The 22,365-nt window shown below is 40.1% G+C and overlaps 1 protein-coding gene across 5 annotated transcripts in view; it reads right to left on the bottom strand.

Moving 5' to 3' along the window:
- The window catches only part of LOC121317618 (filamin-A-interacting protein 1), a 47,500-nt gene that overhangs the window by 10,053 nt on the left and 15,082 nt on the right, over positions 1 to 22,365 (bottom strand). For 4 of the 5 annotated variants that reach the window (XM_041253749.1, XM_041253752.1, XM_041253748.1 and 1 more), the window contains exons 2-5: positions 19,424 to 19,708; positions 14,421 to 14,594; positions 13,959 to 14,137; positions 575 to 3,389 (exon numbers count right to left, since the gene is read on the bottom strand). In XM_041253749.1, the coding sequence (XP_041109683.1) occupies positions 575 to 3,389; positions 13,959 to 14,137; positions 14,421 to 14,594; positions 19,424 to 19,702 (3,447 nt within the window). In that variant the 5' untranslated portion in view covers positions 19,703 to 19,708. Of the gene's footprint in view, positions 1 to 574; positions 3,390 to 13,958; positions 14,138 to 14,420; positions 14,595 to 19,423; positions 19,709 to 19,844; positions 20,186 to 22,365 lie in introns of those variants that run through there. The other variant, XM_041253750.1, reaches the window with a different exon arrangement.

Raw genomic sequence — 22,365 nt, 5'->3', positions numbered from 1 at the left:
GTAAAGCACAGTACTGCATCATACATTTAAATTTAAAAACTTACTTTGAAAGCAGCTTCCACAATATCTTAGAAACCAGTTAACACATCAATGCATTTTAGTGTTAGTGCATTGAAATGTATTAAATTGGAAAGTAAACTACCTAGAGAGCACTCGCTACCTGATATCATTTTGAAAATTTTCAGTAGCAACTGAAATATAGAAGGTTTACAATTATTATTATTGTTTTGAATTTGAAGCCAACAACTAATCTTACACTGCACAGTAAAACAGTAAAATAGTACACAGAGAATACAAATAGACTCTGGTCTTGGTATTTGGTATCGTATGTTTCTTAAAGGATTCGCCAAAAAACAACAATTAACATTTGATTTCTTTAGAAATTACCAAAGTAATACCTTATAAACAATTATCTTTTTTCCTTTAATTTGTGTTTTTGATGTACGCTTATGCCAAGTTAGCACTAGAACAAAATTAAGCAGCAGTTACACAGAATGTCTTTTAGAATAGCATTTACTATAACTGTAAAATTACCTGCAGAACTATCTCAGTACCTACCACCTACTGTACTTACCACTGACTGCGTAGGTCTGGTAGAGGCAGTGCTAACAGCTGTTATGGTGATGCTGCTTGTCACTTTACTGGTGCCAGTCTTGGGGGCTGTGTTATGACGAGGAGAACGTAAGACAGTACCTGTCGTAACTTCCTTGTTTTCCGTTGTCACAGTAACTGGCCGAACAGTGATTGTTGGATTAGGGTTCTCTAAGGAAGCAGTGGAAGATCTCTTGAACTGGGGCCCCAAGTGAATGTGAATTTTGTTGTCCTCTGTAGTTATAATATTAGCATTGGAGTTGTACTTTCTGATCGGTGTGGGCACGGCCTGTTTCTCTGGGGTTACCTTAAAAACAGCGCGTCCCATGGTCATCTCCTGAGGTTCTGGGGACACTGAAACATCGGCCGCTGCTGATGTAAACACTGTCATCGTCTGGATAGGAGATAAGGGTCTATCTGTAAAAGGTGTTTTGCCTGTTTCTGGGGACTTCCCCTTTGACGTAGTGATGATTGTAACAGGAGACATAGTGCGCTCTGCAGACCACAGGGTTTCCCCTGTTTTGCTCTTCGGCGAACCAACACTGGGAGTTGGAATGATTGTGATTCGTGGTTTCTGAAGCCCGAGTGTAGGAATTACAGTGGCACTTGAAAAGAAGTCTTCTGAAGCTGGACTGGTTATTTCCAACGTTGCTGTGCTGTGTTCATGGTTGGGTGTGACACGGATATGTAAGGGCTGGCCTTGTTTTTGTGAAACCACCACTTCAGCCCGTGCTGAGTTCCCACTAGATTGCGTTGCTTTTTCTGGGACAGACGGAGGACCATGTTCCTTTCTCTTCATGCAGGGAATCCATGCCTTTCTCATGCTGAGCTCACTGGTTGCAGGAGGGTAGCGCTCAAGCACAGCTGGCCGTTCTGTCGGCTTCTTCAGGCCCTTTTGGCGCAGGCTGCTCATAATGTGGTTCTCTTCCTGGACTGATTTTCTTATGAATACAGCAGGTGTGTCCTCTTCAGCTGTTTCACTGGCTACTGAATCTGTCTGCACTCCGGTAGATGTCACTGGAACGTCTACCATCCTCCTACCATTCGTGCTAGGTCTGAGAGCGCGACTGTACCGTTTTGTAATCTCCAACTCTTTGGTCAGGTTCAGAACCTCCACGCTCATGTTTTTCTTTTTGTTTTCTTCTTCTATAAACCTCTGCTGAAGGATAGAATAATCAACCTGTAGCTGAGAAAGCTGATCTTCTTTGTTCATCAGCTCATGAATCTTCTCCTTCAGGGCCTGAACATCTGCCTGAAGATCTCTGGTTTTCATCTCCTCCATCTTGTACCTTTGGCGTAACTCTGTTTCTTGGCTCACTGCTTCTCCCTTTTCTATTGCTTTGTTCCTGGCAATTTGACTTTTCATTTCTTCCAGCTGTTGAGAAAGAAGGTTGGCCTTGTCGTGTTCAGTTCTAAACTTTTTATCCAACAAGTCATATTCATCCTCTGTTTTCATCAGGTCACCTTCTACCACCTCCAACTGTTTTAGACGGTTTTTCAGTCTTTCAATTTCAAGCGTTAGCTCCTTAACCTTGTTGTCTTCTTGTCCAGTTGCTTCAGTATGCCTACCAAACTCTTTCTTAACCTTGCCTCTAGCTGCCTCCCGTTCAGCATCTTCAAGAGCGTCAAGTCTCTTTTTCATGAAGCCAACCTTACAGTTTAATTCATTTGACTTCTCTTCCTCACTCCTGAGATTGATCTGTAGTGCCTCTTTCTCTTTTACAAGGCCAGACATCTTTCCTTCCATCTCAGATTTAAATTTTAGTAGCCTTTTGCTTTCCTCTATAAGCTTCTCAGTCACTTCCATAACCTTGTTTTGTTCAATCTTAACCATTTGGCTTAAACAATTGGCCTTCTTTTCCTCCTGTTTAACCTTTTCTGACATATTTTTTCTTTCATCCACCAACATGACTGTAAAAGACTTTAGCTTTGTCAGGTCATCCTTTAAGCTTAATTCTGTTTTTTCCAGTCTCAACTCTAAAGCCTCGAGATCTTTCACCCGAGCTTTCACGCCTTCTAACTCATTGATCAAATCTTTGCTCAGGCTCTTCTCTTCCTCCAAGCTAGCGTGTAGCTGTGTGCATTCGGATTTGCTAACATTGAAGGCCCCTTCTAATTTTTCAAGTTCCACCATCCTCTTCTGCAGTTTTTCCACTTCATGCTTTAACTCTTTGCTATGATTCTCTTCCTCTTGCAGTTTTTTCTTCAGCTCTCTGCACTGGGATTCTGTCTTTGTTATCTCTTCATCTTTCCCCTCCATCTCCAGCACTCTCTTGCGGAGATTCTCCACCTCTGCCATGAGGCTTGAGTTCCCACTTCCTCCCGTGCTTATCTTGTTTCTCAGTTTCTGTAGCTCTTCCTCTGCCTTCTGAAGAACCTTGTTCGTTTCCTCCAGCTCCTCGATTCTGCGTGTCAATCCGACCAGCTTCAGCCTCAGCTGATGGTTCTGGGACTCCTGATTGGCTAGCTTGGCTGCCATCTCCTCATGCTCCTGCACAAACTTTGTGGACTTGTGCTCCAGGTCGGTTTCAAGCTTCAGGATCTTCTGGCAGTCCTCTTTTGTTTTACTGTTGACAGCTTTCAGTTTTTGCTCTTTTTCTTGTAGCTTCTGACTCAGGTCCTGGACCTTCTGTGTTTGTTGATCGATCTGCTCGATATGGATCTGCCTTTCGTCCACCAGCATCAGTGCAAAGGACTTGAGCTTCACCAGCTCCTCTCTCACTTTATTGAGTCTCTTGTTGTGGTCCTTTTCTTTGCGTGTCTGGTAGGCTTTTTCTTGTTCTAAAAGCCGTTTTAATCTGAAAAGACAGAGAACAGGTTTTAATAAAACTATTATGTATTAAATCTCATAACATGTTACATAGATATTAGAGATTCAAATGTAATGTTATTGTACATAATGTTAAATAAAAAAAACTTTTTTCATATTGAGGTCAAATAATAAGCCCTACACCTTAATTTATAATTGTACAGTGTGATCATACACTTGGAATATACTTTGCTATCAAAGGGGCTTTCACTGTAACTTATAACGCACAAAAAATACAGATGCGTTTTGTACAATCATCTTTAAGTATCATCTGTTTGCGCTCTGTCAGTTTGTTAATTTTGAGGTAAAAGATTGTATTTTTCAGTCAGCACAGTAGTTCTTAATCCTGATTAAGAACTAAAGAAAACATGAAAGAACAGAAAACTATTTTAAAAGAAGTTGTTGCTTTTAGATGTGTGTGTGTGTGTGTGTGTGTGTACGCCAAAAAAAGGTATTGATTTAGGTCAAAATGTAAATTGATTGATTGCAGTACCATGACCCACATACGGTATACCATAACACTAGAGATCAAACTCACTCACTATACTCTACAGGGTAACAGAACACATGTGACATTTAATAAAGAGCTTGAATTTTAATTTTCTTGTCAGAACATTGCACATACGGACAAAGCACAAGCCCCAACCACCCATATATAGTATATATATATATATATATATATATATAAAAATAAAAACAACTATCAAGTTAAGGTTCAGACTAAATATCGTCTGTTGACAACATTTCTGTGTGTTATATTGTATTTCTCTGGGAAGTTCATGGTATACAAAGTGTAAGAAAGCTAAAAAGATGTAGACCTGACCACACTGAAAATATACATCAGCAACAAAATGAATAATCCACACAAAGAGCTGGAAGCCGGGAGATAGTGCAGAGAAACAGAATAAATGAAAAAGGCATGACAAGACAAGGAACAAAGGAAGGGTCAGATTAGAAACTAGACTCTCATGTGATTCCCAGACTGAGGTTACCACACTTCATGCACTTCAATGAGCACAGAGCCCACAATAGCAGAAACATGCCGCAGTGCCAAACCAAAGTGGTCTCCCTGTTTGTCTTCTGCTGAAACCTTCACCTAAACCGAACTGCTGTTAAATATTTAACTCGCTAGTTTTTCATGTTAAATGTCCTTGACCAGTTTTGGCTGCAGTGCAGTTTCACAATGAGTTTAACACACAGCAGCTTCAAGACCATGCTCTAAAGAAAGTTCCATGCAACAATCAAGCACTCTATTCATAACTGACAGTGTGATTTCAACCAGATTACAGTGCTATAAAAAAAAAAAAAAACATCAAGAACTGCTTAGGTGCTAAAGAAAAGTTTTAACCCAGTAATAGCCTTCTCAATCCTTACCTTTAAACCAGGATGCACTGTAGGTGCATGCATGCTTTCATGCTTTGCACTGTACAAAACTGCGCTCAAGAGACTTTGGCCTCCTACTCCACAGGGAATTAGCCATCACATTCCACCCATGTCAACAGAACAATGAAAGGTGAATGTTGTGTAAAATAGCTGTGGACCACTAGCTGATGATGTCATCCCTCTTCCATGTATGGCATGCAGATCTGCTTTGGACAGTGAGGAGGTGGGGCCCTCAACAGTGGGAGGGAAGTTTCTATTATCCCCGTTGAGGGAGCGGGGCCTATTTGAGACAAACACTCCTCTCTATGAAAGGTTCACACACCAGCTGCAGGTTTCAACCAACCAATGTTTGGAAGATTAGGCGCAGCCACTATCAAAAAAAGAAAAACAGAGCAGCTAGACAGAGCTTAACTAACAAACCTGATTGCTTTCCACAGGTTTAGAAAGGTTTTACAAACATTTTCTCTCTTTTTTTTTTTTTTTTTTTTTTTTTTTACAGGTAAAACATTTTTTTTCCAGACTCCTCTACTGTCTTTACTGCACATACAACTTACAAACGTTTCCCTAGTAAACCAAAGTGTAAACCATGAAAGCATAGGTAAGAATTGCAAAGAGAGGTATACTAAAGGATATAAAAAAAAAAAAAAAAGTGTCAAAGAATTCTAAACTATGGTAAATGCATTGTATAACCAAGGAAAGAACACGGGAAAGTGCAAAATCATTGTGCAAATTTACTATAGTAAACTTCTCTAAAGACTGGTGCTAGAATCCTAATACCTGTTGCACAGGGAGTGAATCTGCACACTGGTGTCAAGATGAATGGGTTACACCCAAATCAGATAATGGAACCTGATTCACTGGTAAACAAACATTTTGGCTAAAGCTTCCATTAGTGTTCTATAGGTTTCCTTGCTTTAGCTGAATAGACAGACAATACATCTAATGATTTTCTATACCAGTGACATTAAAAAAAAGTAGTTCAAGTAAAAAAAAAATCAAGTGCGAAAACCCTAGAATGACATATGGGATTATAACTGATTGAAATGCCAACCAAAAGCAGATACTAATTTTTTAAAATGTTAAAGGTACAGAGAGTGAGATCAGAGGGATCTGTGATAATGCTGAAACAAGACATGTACAGATTTGTAGAGACAGGAATTCAGAGAAAAAGAAATGTCTTTATGAAGTGCAGAGAGATCCACTGCCGATAAAGTTACCTCAACAATAAAAATACCCTTTATGCATTAATAAGGGCACATCATAATGAATCGCACTTCTATCAGTTAAACTGTTAAGCTGTTTCGTTCTCTTCTCTTAGTGATGCTGTGATTAATTCTGCTTGTGACATTCATAGCAAACATGAGGAAAGGATTATTTTACTTTGGAAGCATTACAGATACACTTGTTATTCCTGGATTAATGAGATGTGATATGACAGTTGTGCAGGTGTTGTTTGAGTGCAGCTTTTACAGCCCACAAGTGTCCACATATACATGTCTTAAAGCATGTGGCAGGAAATGGCGTTGAGGTGACGTCACACCAGAAGGATGAACAACAACAACGGTATCTGCAGTTTCAAAAAAGGTGTGCCCGTGCGCCGTTTTATTTGAAATACAAAAAGAAATAAAATATTTAAACAAAAACACACACTTGCTCATAGAGCACAGAAAATAAATAACTAAACTAAAATAATCACAAACACAAATAATAACTGTTAAGGTCTGGCTGGGCAGTAGCCTTCACGGATCCTTTAAGTGTTTTTTGTTTCGTTTTCTCTTCTCTCTCCACTCTTGTTCTGCCTCTCGAACACCACCCAGAACTGAGAGTGCTGCCGGTATTTAAACAAGTGACCATCTCACGATTAGCAATAAATTAATCACTTAATTAATTTTGGAGATGGCCACCTTCTGCACGAGTTTTTTAATATGATAATACATAAATAACGCAGGGGCGGAGGGGGAGACCCCGTTCTAAAATTAAATAAACAAAATACATTTAAGCAGGGCTTTCCTACCGCCCTGCTACATAGTCTCCTCGTTGTGTGAAGCTCACATGGCCCCAACGGCCACCTCTTCCCTTAGTCTCAAAGTCCCGGAAAAGGAGCGAAAGTGCGGCTGCAGGAGCTAGTCTCCTGGCCCCCGCCCCCCCCCCCTTTGTAACCGGCAGCCCCCTTTACCGAGGCTCCGACCCCGGTGCTTCCTGTGGTCCTGTAGGACTAGTACCAGATCCAGGCGAAGCAATGCCGGCAGCGGCCCCAGGCAAAGCAGAGCCGGCAGCGGCCCCAGGCGAAGCAGAGGAGAGACAGGCAACCCCAGGCGAAGCGGGCAACCTCAGGCAAAGCGGGACCCTCGGTAACCCCAGGCGAAGTGGGACCAGTGGGGAAACCAGGCGAAGTGGGATCCTCTGGCAACCCCAGGCGAAGTGGGACCCTCGGCGACCCCTTCTGGTGGCAGTGGGGAAACCAGCAGGCATGCTCGCTCTGCTGGTGGAGGTGGGAGCGGCATGTAGTCCTCCCAGGGGTGGAGGTGGAACCAGCAGGTATTCTCCCTCTGCTGGTGGAGGTGGGAGGGCCAAGCAGGTACTCTCCCACTGCTGGTGGAGGTGGGACAGGCAGTCCTCCCATTGAAGTGGAGGTGGAGCCAGCAGGTATTCTCCCTCTGCTGGTGGAGGTGGGAGTGACAAGCAGTCTTCCCATTGAGGTGGAGGTGGAACCAGCAGGTATGCTCCTTCTGCTGGTGGGGACCTGGGTTGTGGACGCACCGTCTCCCTCCTCTTGGGCTGTGGACGTTCGGGCTCCTCCCACTCCAGGTCCGTGTCCTGGAAGACCTCCAGGCAGTGGTGCGCCTCATGCCCGTAGTGCATGCAGTTTGTGCACCACTCTTGTTCCTGTGTCTTCCTTCCTCTCTTCCTCCTCATCATCTCTCCTTCAGTTTCCTCCTCCTGCTATATGGGGAAGGTGCCAGGGGATACATGCCAGGGCTCCCCACAGTTGAAGCACCACTCCTCCCCCCACAGGCAGGTGAGGCAGACTTGCTGTGGCAGCGGCTGCTGTCTCCTTCTCAACCTCCTTTTTCCTCTTCCTCAAAAAAAAAAAAATTAAAACAGAAAAAAAAAACTGCAGTACCCTTGTGAAGTACCTCTTCTGGCCAGGTCCAGGAGGTGCTGGTGATCCCACGCTGGACAGGAAATGGCGTTGAGGTGACGAACAACAACAAAGGTATCTGCAGTTTCAAAAAAGGCGCAACCGTGCGCCGTTTCTATTTTAAATACAAAGATAAATAAAATATTTAAACAAAAACACACACTTGCTCACAGAGCACAGAAAATAACTCAAAATAAATAAATAACGCAGGAGCGGAGGGGGAGACCCCGTTCTAAAAATTAATAAACAAAATACATTTAAGCAGGGCTTTCCTACCGCACTGCTACAAAGCATTAAACAGAAACGGTTAGCTGGGAGGGGCAGTAGCACGTGTTATTTGTATTTTCCAATCGTGACACACGACAGTACCAGTGTGTTAAATGCATCTTTATTGCAGTCTGACTAGAGTGAAGTAGGTATGAAGATCTAAGATCTAATTGGCCAAATTAGTTTTGATCCACTGCTTTGTACATGGCTTGCAACCTTCAGCGAAACATTACATCTTAATGAAAGGTCACAATCATTTACAGCACAGGAAATAATGTGTAAGCTTTTAAAGGACTTCTGCCTTCAAAGCAAAGACAAAGTCTTCAACACTGACACTAATAAGACACAGGATTTAGCTCCTCAGCAGACACATTTTTCATGTATCTAATAATCTTTTACAGATCTTTAAATTGTCCAGTTGTGATGCTGTGGAGGTGTACAATTTAAAACATATTTGGAACCACTTTTCTTGGTTTTGTATCCAAACCTTAAACAATTTGAAAAAGTTTATTTTAAATCACTTTTGGGCAGGTACAAAGAAAAGAGGCTTGTACACCTGATATTGCACATCAACATACATCGTGCCTCATATACATTTGCTATTGCATTACTCTGCACTATAGTATAAGGATAGTATTCATCATTCAATTTTTTTCATATATATATATATATATATATATATATATATATATATATATATATATATATATATATTATATATATATATATATATAGTGAGTTTTCAGTTTATCAATTTCTTTTCTTATATATATTATATATATATATATATATATATATATATTATATACATATATACACACACACACACACACACACACACACACACACACACACACACACACGGTGGTTTGTAAAGTTTTTACATTTTGTTGTCACCTGAGCGTACTCCTTGACGCTTTCAAATTAGACTTTACACATAGAATCTACACAAACTACTCCGAATTGATAATGTTAAAAAATGTATATAATATATAAATAAGTAAGATTTACAGAGAAAAATAGATTAATCTCAGTTGCAAAAGTATTCAACCCCTTTACTACTGCAGTCCTAAATCAGCTCAGGTGCAAATGATTTGTTTGAAAGATCACAAAATTAGTGAAATGGTTTCAGCCTGTGTGTACTCAAAGTGGTTTAACTTGTAGATAATTTCCCTCAGGTATATCAAGACTTTCAACAAAGCAACCATGAAGACCAAGGAGCTTATGAAACAAGTCAGGGATAAAGTGGTAGAGCAGGAGAAGGGTACAAATTTATTTTAAAGGTGCTGATTATCCCACAGTGAAGTCCATCATAAAGAAGTGGAAGATGCATCAGACCACCCAGACAGCACCCAGATCAGGTCCCCCTCCCAAACTGAGCAGCCAGGCAAGCAGGAAACTGGGTTGTCTGAGATGGGAGTCAGTGCTCACACATCAACAATAAGCCGGTCCCTTCACAAAGCTGGCCTGTATGGATGGGTGGCAAGAAAGAAGCCATTACTCAAAATGCCTGTATGGATTTTGCAAAAAAAAAGCATGCAGATGATACTGCAGACATGTGGTCAGACGAGACAAAAATTGAACTTTTCGGTCTAAATTTCAAGAGTTACGTCAGGCACAAGTCTAACACTGCACATCACCCAGTCAACACCATCCCAACTGACAAGCACGGTGGTGACGGCAAAAAGGATAGTGCTGCTGTAGAAAGAGTGCAAAGAAGAGCGACCAGAATTATTCCAGGTTTTAAAAGCATGGCATATGCAGACAGGCTAAAAAGAATTAATCTATTCAGTCTTGAACAATGAAGACTACGCGGCGACCTAATTCAAGCATTCAAAATTCTAAAAGGTATTGACAATGTCGACCCAAGGGAATTTTTTGACCTGAAAAATGAAACAAGGACCAGGGGTCACAAATGGAGATTAGACAAAGGGGCATTCAGAACAGAAAATAGGAGGCAATTGTTTTACACAGAGAATCGTGAGGGTCTGGAATCAACTCCCCAATAATGTTGTTAAAGCTGACACCCTAGGATCCTTCAAGAAGCTGGTTGATGAGATTCTGGGATCAATAAGCTACTAACAACCAAACGAGCAAGATGGGTCGAATGGCCTCCTCTCGTTTGTAAGCTTTCTTATGTTCTTATGTTATGGGGATGCTTCTCTTCAGCAGGGACTGGGAAGCTTGTCAGGATAGAGGGGAGAATGGATGGTGCAAAGTAAAGGTGAATCCTTGAGGAAAACCTGTTTGAGTCAGTCAAGACTCTGAAACCGGGGAGGAAATTCAAAATTTCAGCAAGACAATGATCTGAAGCACAAAGCCAAAGCCACATTGGAGTGGTTGAAGAAGAGGAGAATTAATGTTCTTCAGTGACCCAGTCAAAGTCCTGACTTGAATCCAATCCAAAATTTATGGCAAGACTTGAAGATTGCAGTCCATAGACGATCCGCAACAAACTTATCAGAACTGGAGCAATTTTCCCGTGAAGAGCGGGCACTGTTTCTGCTTTTAACTCAATAAACAATGATCTTAACATATGCTAGGAGAGATGTCAACATGAATAAAAAGGTTTTCAAATGTTTCATTAACAGTTTTCTTTCACAACCAGCCTATGCAATTCATGCTGTCACCACCAACGAATAAGAAAAAAAAAGCTGATAGCTGTATAGGTGACAGCAGCGCTTGAATATGTCTTTCATATCGATGTGTGTGTCAGTGACTGATATTACACATGCAATGCTATAAAAGCAAGTGTTATAAATAAAATTTCGGATGTAAAAAGCATGAAGTGTTTAGCCTTGGCCTGCACTAAGAATAGTGTCCTTGCTGAAAGCTATGTCTGCCATGTGTTTCAAGGCTGGTGCTATACAAGCCCTTGTTGTGAAAATATCTGTTGGTGTTTTGTGTGTAAAATACAATCGGTATAGCAATACCCCAGCAACATGCAATCTCACTTCATTTATGACCTCCTGCCACAAGTAAATCCCTTTACTGCATTTGCATTTCCATAATTTCCATTTACTCAATAGAAATTGCAACTAATGCAAAAGTGATGAATAGATAAAGACCCTTCCACCAAAACTGCAAAGCCAAATCCTTTTTATTTATTTATTTATTTATTTTTTAAGTGAAGGTTGCATTCTTTCTTGTTTGCAAATCGGTTTCCTTTGCAGGTGATTAGTGCCTTGAATAAAGTTCTTACTGCGCCTTAAAAACGAAGTCCAAACAAATGAAACCAGATTTGTAGATCCCTAAACACATACAGTAGCAGAAGTGAAACAGGATCCGCACACTGTGATCAGGAGAGTGGAGACAAGGAAACCACTATATAATCAAAGTAAGCGAAAAAAACATTATTTTATTAGACCAAAGAACAAGCAAATAAAGTGCTCAGTGCAAGTGCAAACATTTCGGTCATTTGACCATCTTCAGCGCTGTGCTAAACAAGTTAGAAACACCTCGGTATTTAAAGAGTCAGGTGTTCAATTAAAAACAAATAGACAGGTGTACAGACCAATTAATACATAGGAACATATAGACATCAAAGAACATATAATATATACTCTATTAAATAACTACATTGACAGGAAAATGTAATAATAATAATGATAGGGATCATAAAAATGTAGCATATTGATAAACTAATGAGTTTAAACAGTTACCCAGATTATAGCAATTCATATAAATTTGGAATAAAATTGACACAATTACATAGCATTGATGTTCATATTCGAGATAATTAAATAAAGATTACGTATTTATTCTAAAGATAATAAGATAACCCTAATTCTTCATTAATTTGCACTTGCACTTAGGGCCTAACATTACATCACCACAAGGGCAGCCAGGGGTGGTCTGCTGCTAGCATGACTGTAGCACAGAGGAATGGATTATGACAGAGTGCTGAAAGACTGGCCAGAGCATTCCTGCAAGGAAGGGGGAAGCTTCCACTTGTTGAAATAGCTTTGTGGGAGAGGAGTCCAGGGACGAATCCCTGCTGTTTCAAATAACCATATCTAACCTTGACCTGGACTTTAAACAAAACCGGCTTTAACTCAGCTGTACAAGTAAGAGCTGGGGTTTACAGGTCGAGGCTTCACTTCCTAACCTTTTCAAAATGTTTCTGTTTCCATTCCCTAAGTCCAGGTGACTCATGTAATTCAGAAAGCAGAACAATAAGTGAAGTGATGCCATATCAGTCCTACACCTGTCATAAAAGTAGGTGGTGCTGCTAGGTTGTGAAAAGGAAGCTAACAAAAATGCTTGCATGGAAAAGAGAAAAGGGAGGTTACAAATAACATCAGACCAAAGAGGTACCTGCAAAGTACTGTAAGCACTGAGGCATCCCCTTCCACCAATTCTACAGACCAAAGAGGTACCTGCAAAGTAGTATAAGCACTGAGGCATCCCCTTCCACCAATTCTACAGACCAAAGAGGTACCTGCAAAGTAGTATAAGCACTGAGGCATCCCCTTCCACCAATTCTACAGACCAAAGAGGTACCTGCAAAGTACTGTACGCACTGAGGCATCCCCTTCCACCAATCCTACAGACCAAAGACCACTGTAGTAGTTGTGAGCACTGGAAATGGATGACAGTTTTTGTTACACAATGCTGTAGAGTATAGTTTTACTGGTGGATATGTCTTTGTTCCAGCCATGTCTAAAAAAAATATTTATTTATGGATTTGTTTGTTTGCCTAGTTATGTACTGTATCTCCATATTCTCCCCAGTTTGTAAAAGCTCAATTTGAATGTCACCATAACTCTACAAACCACATCAACAAATGACCTCCATTCCTGTTGTTTATTCAATCGTCTCCTTTCAGAAATCGCCTCATTGATAAAAATGGAAACTTGCTTGGTTTACTAACAGTACCTTCAGTACAGTACCTACAGCACAAGGGCGACAGTGTCTATTTCTATGATATACCATGACTGGAAGTCTGGCTGTCATAGGGAAATACAATGTAATGTACAGTAGTTTGGAGCAATACTGTATTTAATATTCTGTTAACTTACTCACAATATCCATTCTATGGTTGCCAAACCTGCTTGTTCTTTGGCAAGGGTAACGTTAAGCCCGGATCTCGCTTCAACACACAGCAGTCATGAGGCACTGATAACAATCTGTTTCAGCTGCGTTTATCGAGTTGGTTTGAGTAATGTCACGCTACATCAGCTTGCTAAAATTCCCTGAGGTGACCTCATGCAATGTTGTAGTTTAGAGGAAGGTTAGTGGGTTTAACTGGTGTGCTCAACACAGGAAGCAAGTCATGGCTCTGGTTTAGATTGAGAACACTGGAACTGCCTAAACTAAATATAGGCTGATCCCTATCCATTACTGCATGGACTTTTAATGCAGACCTTGTTGTCTCACGATGTTTTGTGTATTGTGATCAGAATATTGTGCTGATGCCATCTTCAAATTGTGGTCCCACTTACTGAGCCTCGGCTGTAAAGGTTTTCCATGATCTGTTTACATCACACGACATGTTATTTCTAACTGCAAAACATATAATACTTTGGCCATTACTGGTGTTGGTTTCCATGTTTCTTGTGCTGCTAAGTGTGAGGAACATTGGAGCAAATTCAAAGTAAAGAAACTAGAGCATGGAAATAGCCAAGAAGTAGCGCTGATAGAAACGCTGCTTATTTCAAGCTTTGTTACATCAGTGGGTGTTTTAGTGCTTTTTAAGTAATGGTGCTCCTGGCTTTGTGAACTGTTCCCTGTTGTGTGTTGTTGTATTGCTGGCGTGCCTCTCACCTCTCTCTCTCCTGCTCCAGGAGGTTGGTGAAGTCATCGCTCTTGTTCATGTAGTCGTTGTGCTTCCGCTTCTCATTCTCCAGCTCGTTCACGGTGCGCCGATGACACTTCTCTGCCAGAAGGAGCTGCTCCAGCATGCGGCGGTACGTCTCTCTGTGTTTATCTTCCAGCCTGTCCAGCTGAACAAAGTAACATGAACATTCATTACCCTCCCACGTGAACAGCACCAACACAAGCTCAGGTTCTTGGGCTTATTTTACTGTCTTCACAAAGCAAAATAAATGAATACATTACAAATATGATTGCTATACGTATTCCAGTAATGCGTATCTAACTCAGACAAATAGATGCTTTTAAGTAGTTGCTTTGGTTTTAGAAGTCTATTTTAATAAATTATGTAAGTTCTAGGGTGCTGTCAAAGTAGCTATACTCTAGAACAATTTTATGATGATCAAACTGCACCTCTGCCATGGGTGTCTCATACACATCATCTCCTATGAACGTTGCTTTGGTGAGGACAGTGTCCCTGTGTAATGCACGCAGAGCATTGTCTGGGACTGACGATCCATACTGAGCTTCCAGCACCTCAGGCTTGGTCCTCTCTGTCTTTAGCATGTGAATGATATCCTCTCGTGCCTGCAGTGAAAAATTATGTATTTTAGAAACATCTCGTTATTTTAAAAGATTACTTAGGCATTTATGGTAACTTACTGACGTGAAGGTATTTCTTGAATTAACCAACTATACTGCACTTGTAATGTGTGATTCAAAACAGTGAAGCTGAAAGCACTGTATTAAAATTCCTGACAAATGAGATGAGTAGAAGTTTATTTTAGTATTATTACATACAGTATCCTACCATTGAGTTTAATAGATATGGATAATGAACAATTGTAATGCCACTATGTGGATATATGGATATATTCCCTAAGGTTATGTTTAGTACTACTGTAGGTGAGAGTTTAAAGTTTAAATGTCAGGACTGTTACAAACCATAAAAAAACTGATGGAATACATCCAGGGTTGAAAGATTTCCCTTAAGCAATAGAATCAAGAATGAGAGACAGAGAGAGAAACAGTGTATTTAAGCACTCTTAAAACTTTAAACTTAAAGCTTGGTGACTAAAGTTTGCATTGTTGTATTGTCACTGTATGAACAGAGGAACATCCAATCAGAAAACTGAACAGAATTTTCTAATTCCAAACCCCAGGGTGTCAGCAAAGCTGTCTTCAGTCTTCAGTCTTCAGTCTCTGAGGCTGTAGGACACTTATAATTTTACAAGCTGTTGTTATTAGTATACCACTAGGTGGGGCCTGTGCCACAGAAAGTCCATTTTCTTTCACTGTGGAACACATATAGGAAACCATATGTGCTCTATCCAAAAATGACCTTGCCTGCGACCTTTGACCTCTCCTTAAGTTAAAATGTAAAACTAGCTTATAAGTCCTTAGAGAGTGTATATAGGTTAATGGTTACTATAGAACACAGATAGTGGCCAATATATGCTCTATCCATAAATCACCTCGCCTGTGACCTTTGACCTTTCTAAGGTCCAATCTAAAACTAGCTTATAACTCCTTACAGTGCACATAGTGTTACGGTTACTATACAACATATTTAGGAACCCATATATGCGCTATTCAAAAAATTACCTTGATCGTGACCTTTGACCTCTCCTTAAGGTTAAATGTAGAATTAGCTTATAACTCCTTACAGTGTGTAGATAGGGTCGTGGTTACTATGGTGTTTAAAGTTATAAAGCATCGTGAGATAATGAACTAATGCAGTATTTTGAATTGAAACTGCTCCATAAAACTGATCTGTTGCTGACGCCTGTGCTGCAATGATACAGCTTGCCAAAATCTCCAACTGCTACTGAGCTTGGAAGCCGTAAACCTGCCTGCCAGTTTCAGCTGCGTTTATCGAGTTTGTTTGAGTAATGTCACGCTACATCAGCTTGCTAAAATTCCCTGAGGTTAAGTGTTTTCATTAAACCGATTACTGAAGATTGAATAACTAAAGAGTTGCTAATAGACTCTTATTTTGCTTTGTTGATTTCACACACATTTAAACCTCATTGTGTACGAATTAGGTGAGTCATTTGGAAGGCAACTTTTAATTATGCACATATACTGTACCTAGAGAAATTTAACTCTGTCCAGTGTGCTGAAATATCTATTTGCATATCCTCCACCACAGCAGTCATGCATTTGATTAGACATCCACATGTTTACTCACAGCCCGAAATAAAACAATTACAGGTGCATTTAAAAAAAGAAGAATGCATTAGGATTCCACATTCATGGTTGCAAAGGTCTTCCTTTCGATCTTTATAGGACTAAGTAAAATAGTGTATTTACTCATAAGCTCCTCTTAGCTGTATAATTATTAGTGTAAGTATTGGTAGTAGTCCTGGGATAACAGATGGGCTCATTGGTTTGTATAAGTGGTGGCTGGACTTGGCCTGCTTACCTGGCTAGAAATGCCTTGCTCCTTCCTGGCCCACTCACATCTTCTTTTTTGATGTATATCATTTGAATCGCGTCGGATAATGTTTCTTTTTTTGAATACCTGTATTATAAATTCATGTTGCGTGTGAGGCAAACTGCATTGTATCAGTTATGAGCCAAAGCATTTAGAACTGCTTAAACACTTAGACATTTTTTTATTTAGTGACAAAGTCCTCTTCAGATGATGGTTCACATGGCAAATTTTGAAGTCATAACAAATATCACTATCGCGACCAGAGGGGTGTAGACTGACGATCTCTGATTAGCCTTTGATAAATAAGAAAGTACATCAGCTTTAATATATTGCTGAGTAGGTTTCTAAGCATATTTAGGGTTACCCTAGATATCACTTTCCATGTCTGTGATTAATGGAAAACAAGCACTGTAATGGATGAGCCAATCAGGCCCCAGAAAACTACCCCTTCTCTTCAGGGAAGCATGCTCATACCAAAATCAGCGACTTAATGTCTGGCAAAATTTGTACACATTGTTTCCTGTTTCCGCCAATGCCTGTGATCAGGAAATGTTTAAGAAACGTTGTGTTTTGCTGGAGATTAATGATTGCTGTTTGCAGGACCTTCAGGGATCACTTTCTTGCCAATACAAACATATAGATTGACAGACAGAGGCCTGGGCAGCACAGATAGGATTACACACCATTGGGAAAGAGCCAGGCTTTTCTAACAGCTCCTTTGTGAAATGATTCAAATCTAATTCCGTTACTTTTTCCTTTGTCAGGTGCTTTCACGAAATAATGGTACTTTACTAGTAATGTGCAAGAATGTGGTTTGATTTTGTTTGTTTACTAACAGAGGAGGAACATTTTGTGTTGTTTTGTTTTGTTTTTTCCTGTGGAAACTAAACTGGCAAATTATGTTTTTTTGAACACAGGAGCCTTACAAGAATTGATAGCTGACTGTAAAATAATGAATGTATCCACATTATTTTCAAAAATAAACTATTGTGACTCTCCCAAGTTTATGTAATTAAGAAATAATAAGTAACCCTATGAACCTTTATTTATCATTACAAATCTGCTCATTCATTTCAGCCCACTAGTTTACTAGTAATTCATATTTTTGTTAATTTCTAATTGGATTAAAATTCCTGCCATTTATTTAAAAGTCCTACTGTACCATATGTTTTTATTTAGTTGTATTTGTTTTGAAGGCAGTAAGTTGTCTGACTGTTGTGTACCTTGCATTAACTGTTCTCTAACGAAGGACAATTCTATTTCAGGTTAAACGGTAATGCTGTGAATAGCATCTGAAATAACCAGCCCCAATGGACTTATCTTAATGCAAAGCTGACAGCTGAGGATACACGGAGGAAAGTTTTGTTGCAAGGCAAAATGAGCCCAGAATAACTGAGAGTTAAACAAGGGCCTGGGCTGGCAATGGCATGGTGCAGGGGTCTGATTTTAGTGCACATTCTAACACAGTCTCAAAAAAGGTACAGCTTGAAAAGTCATTTGAATGTTTTTTTCTTTTTTCCTTCTCTTACCTGTATAATGTTTGCAATAATTCTGAGTGGTCAAAAATCAGAAAACATAGACATTGGTCAAAAGCAAATGATAATCCTTGTAAACTCAAATACAGATGGAGACGTTTACATTTGATTTCAATAACTAAGCATCATCACAACAACAAAATCACTCTGCAAGATTGCAAACAACACAGTCGACTCGTACAGAATTTCTTAAGTAGCATCTTAGAATGTGTGTGAAACATCACAGTTATCCTAACTAACACATTCTTCTTGTTTTAAAATTCACTTTGTGTATGATTTTCTGTTGCAGTCATCACATCCTGGTGACTTTTTTAAAAATAGCTTCCTTATAAACACCCAGGAACTCGAGAGTGGATGTCAGAGAGCTACCAGCCAGCCATGCAGGTGTCTGCCTGAGCTCACTGGGTGCCTGGCCGGTACTCCGCTGTAGTGCAAGGAGGAGAAACCTCCTGATGGTTTTGCCTCCTTAACCCACAGGAGCACCAAAGCCAAGGCAACGCTCCCTCCGAAATCCCCAGCAAAGATCGTGGACTTCACACAGCCAGGACACAAACCAGCGCTCCCCTGAATGTATGACTCACCTGGCACTTGAGAGCTGTAATGAACACGCTGTACTGAGAGAGTAGACATGTTTGAGAGCTGTAATGAACACGCTGTACTGAGAGATTAGACATGTTTGAGAGCTGTAATGAACATGCTGTATTGAGAGATTAGACATGTTTGAGAGCTGTAATGAACACGCTGTACTGAGAGATTAGACATGTTTGAGAGCTGTAATGAACATGCTGTATTGAGAGATTAGACATGTTTGAGAGCTGTAATGAACACGCTGTATTGAAAGATTAGACATGTTTGAGAGCTGTAATGAACAGGCGGTACAGAGAGATTAGACATGTTTGAGAGCTGTAATGAACACGCTGTACTGAGAGATTAGACATGTTTGAGAGCTGTAATGAACATGCTGTACAGAGAGATTAGACATGTTTGAGAGCTGTAATGAACACGCTGTACTGAGAGATTAGACATGTGTGAGAGCTGTAATGAACAAGCTGTATTGAGAGATTAGACATGTTTGAGAGCTGTAATGAACACGCTGTACTGAGAGAGTAGACATGTTTGACAGCTGTAATGAACACGTTGTACTGAGAGATTAGACATGTTTGACAGCTGTAATGAACACGTTGTACTGAGAGATTAGACATGTTTGAGACTGTAATGAGGCCACAGTTGTGCTTTAAGCTTTTTTTAAATGTCAGATTATGATGAATGAAACAGAAAATGATATACAAAGGGAATCTAAACAAGAAGAATGCATTAGTTAAGATGACTGTGATATTTATTATCCATACCAAGTTGCTCTCTACATGATAATAACCAATTTGCTGCACAGTGTTTTTGCTCAGTAAAAGAGTGTCAACTAAAAAGAAACATTTTCTACTTCTTACCTGTACTTCTCCTTCCATTATGCCGAGGAGACGGAGCAGATCATCTTTAGAAAGCTCAATCAACTTGTTGTTTTGGACACTGGCCTCCAAGGTCTTCAGCTGTCTTTTCACAGTGCCTGAAACCATGACCTCTCCCAGTGTCTGCTGTTGAGATTTGTTCTTCTTCTTCTTGGAGCCCTGGGAACTTCCTTCATCCTCCTCCACATTCCTGTTGTTTGGCTGGGAGATGCAAATTTGTCCATCGGGTGGACATTCCACACCATTATTCCGGGACCTCATCCCTACCTATGTAGACAAAAAGAAACAAGGAACACAGGAAACATGAAAAAAACACTTTGGATCCTATCCTATTGATCTAAGCAGTGGTGCATCTAACTAACCACAATCTCTTACCACTATAGCAGTTTTTAATAAGGCTTACATGTCAGAGGGTCTTCCTGAGAGGTGTCAGGCTTCCACCAGATAGTTGTCTGGACTTGGGAAAGGGGGGTCTGATGAGGTGACTTGGTGATGTTGCACAGTATACAGGCTAAGAGACCACATTGCCTTCTGTTGTATATATGTACAATATTTTCAGTATACTGTATAATACAGTACCCAAATTCTCCTCATGTCTTAATCTTTTACAAAATGAAAAACACTGCTGATCAATCTGTGATGGCATGCCCACAGTATTCAGCATCATCTGGGAGGAACCACATGAACAGATTTCACACCAGATGTTTCCTTTTCCAAAGACTGCTGTAAAGAGTCTTTACTCTAAACTGAGACACGGAAAGCATTATGAAATACAAAAGTCATTTTTCCACTTATTATAATTGTTTTGAAATCCTTCCAACAAGTGTTTTTTTTTTTTTTTTTTTTTTTGGTTGTCACAGAACGTAGGGAAAATACACGGCACAAATGCACTAAATATATTGTAGTGTCAGCGGTGGCACCTATAGGATTGCTGTAGTATCTCAACCAAGGAGCAGACTGTCAGTCACGATGGGTTCTTTGTCAATTGAATCCCTGTCTTTATGATCTGCCATGGCTTTCTCACTTTAGGGTGAAGCATGTAAGTTGTTCAGAGAGGAGGTGGACTAGACTGAGTTGGGATCCTGTCTTTCAGCAGGTAATATTGGATGCTGTAATTAGCAATATAGTGCCATAGTGGCAGTGGCGAGTCTGTTGTTGCAGCAGGGTTTGCGATACTGGTGACTCTACCAAGCACTAGTGAGAGACAAAGCTGCCAAGTCCTTTAGGTATGTGCAAGGCTGCCTAAAAGGCTTCCACCTTTACCTGTTATTGTTGAAGGAACTTGACGATGAGCTTGTACTACCCCGGTTTGACGTTAGCTTCAGGCATTTGGTTGACTTTTTAGGTCACTGTGGCAGGGCAGAGGAAAAGCCCTGCACATAACTAATGGGGGCAGGGCAAAGCCCCATGTATTTACGGAGGGGTAATCCTTTGTTTGGGGATGGGGTTTGGGTGTTTGAGAGCAGTGCTGAGTTTTTTTTCTTTGTTCCTGTAATATTAGAAAGTGGTCAGTGAAGGTGAATGAATGCCCAGCCTGACAGCAGAATTATTTTGTATAACCTTTTATTGTGGTTCATGGTGTTTGTGATTTGTTTTGTTAAACCTTTTTATTTTGCTCTGTGAGCAGTGTTTTTGTTTTACTTTTGTTTAATAAATGTGCACCCCAGTGCTTAAACCCGCAGTTACTGTCACTGAATCTCTCAAACCCTTGGCTATCCTGTCAGTCTTCTTAAGCACTTGCTGCAAGAGCTTTGTTACAATTAGACATGATGTTCACTATTATAAGTCACTGCAATCCTAAACTTTTTAGATAAGGAATGGATTTGTAAGGAGCTGGAATGGATGAAGAGCTGATCCCAGTCTGCTGTGCTGAGACACATCCAGTATATTATTCAAATCAGTCAGCTACCGCAGGGAGTTCATTGTGTCTTCATTGTGCTATAAACACTGTAAATGGATTGTCTGTTTATCATAAAAAAACAAATCAGTGGTAATATAACAACAATATAAATGGTTTTGATGAATGGAACAAAAAACACCCTGACAGTGCTGAAGTGGTCTGTTGGTAATCTAGTCTGTGTATCAGGAATCAGGATGCCATCATAATTGCTGCAGATAAATGACAAATCTGCAGCACCTCCCTCGTGAGCACATCAAATAATGAGCCTCTGATGAATTAATCCTGTTTGGAATGTATTTATGAATGAAGTCATGTTTGTTTTTTGCATGCTATGTTATCCTGAGAGTGATTCATTGGTGTGGCTGAAAGAACCATTTAGACTGGCTCTAAGGGGTTTGCACATATTTTTCTCATAAGAACTGAGTCATTTCAGCCAGAAGAAAAAAAAGTACAAATGTGTCTTTATAGCAAGAACATGACAGAGGGTTGCAATGCTTAACAGCCTGTTTCCCACTAATTACAACCTTAAAATACAAGCACAAATTGACAGCTGATATTTCTTTTGCAGCAGTATAACCATCAAGTTTCCATGTGTTTGCAATGCGGTATCTTCTAACCATTAACAAGAGAAGATTACCCCAGTTGAAATTATGTTAAACCATGGTACACCAAAAGTACAGTGGCTACACCATGGATAGTTAAAACGATGTCACCCATGCAGCTGTCTGACAGATAAGCCCTGCTTGTGTGTTGTATGTTACACAGCACTGATTACAGCCCGTGGCAGTAGGAACACATTTCAGCTACAGCAAGATACTTTTGCTCCCGCTTGACTAAAAATAAGACTGTTAAATAAAATATACACACATAACAACAAAACAACATAAAACACAAACAGTGTTTATCTTGGACGGAAGTATAAATCGGCAATATACACTTACAGCTGGTTTCACAACATCTACAACATTGATAACAAAAGACTACAATGCAATAAATTGCACTGGGATTGAAGAAGTAAGATGGC

This window comes from Polyodon spathula, chromosome 6, assembly GCF_017654505.1.
Source record: "Polyodon spathula isolate WHYD16114869_AA chromosome 6, ASM1765450v1, whole genome shotgun sequence".
Taxonomy (NCBI): Eukaryota; Metazoa; Chordata; class Actinopteri; order Acipenseriformes; family Polyodontidae; genus Polyodon; species Polyodon spathula.
This window is presented reverse-complemented; position numbering and strand designations above follow the sequence as displayed.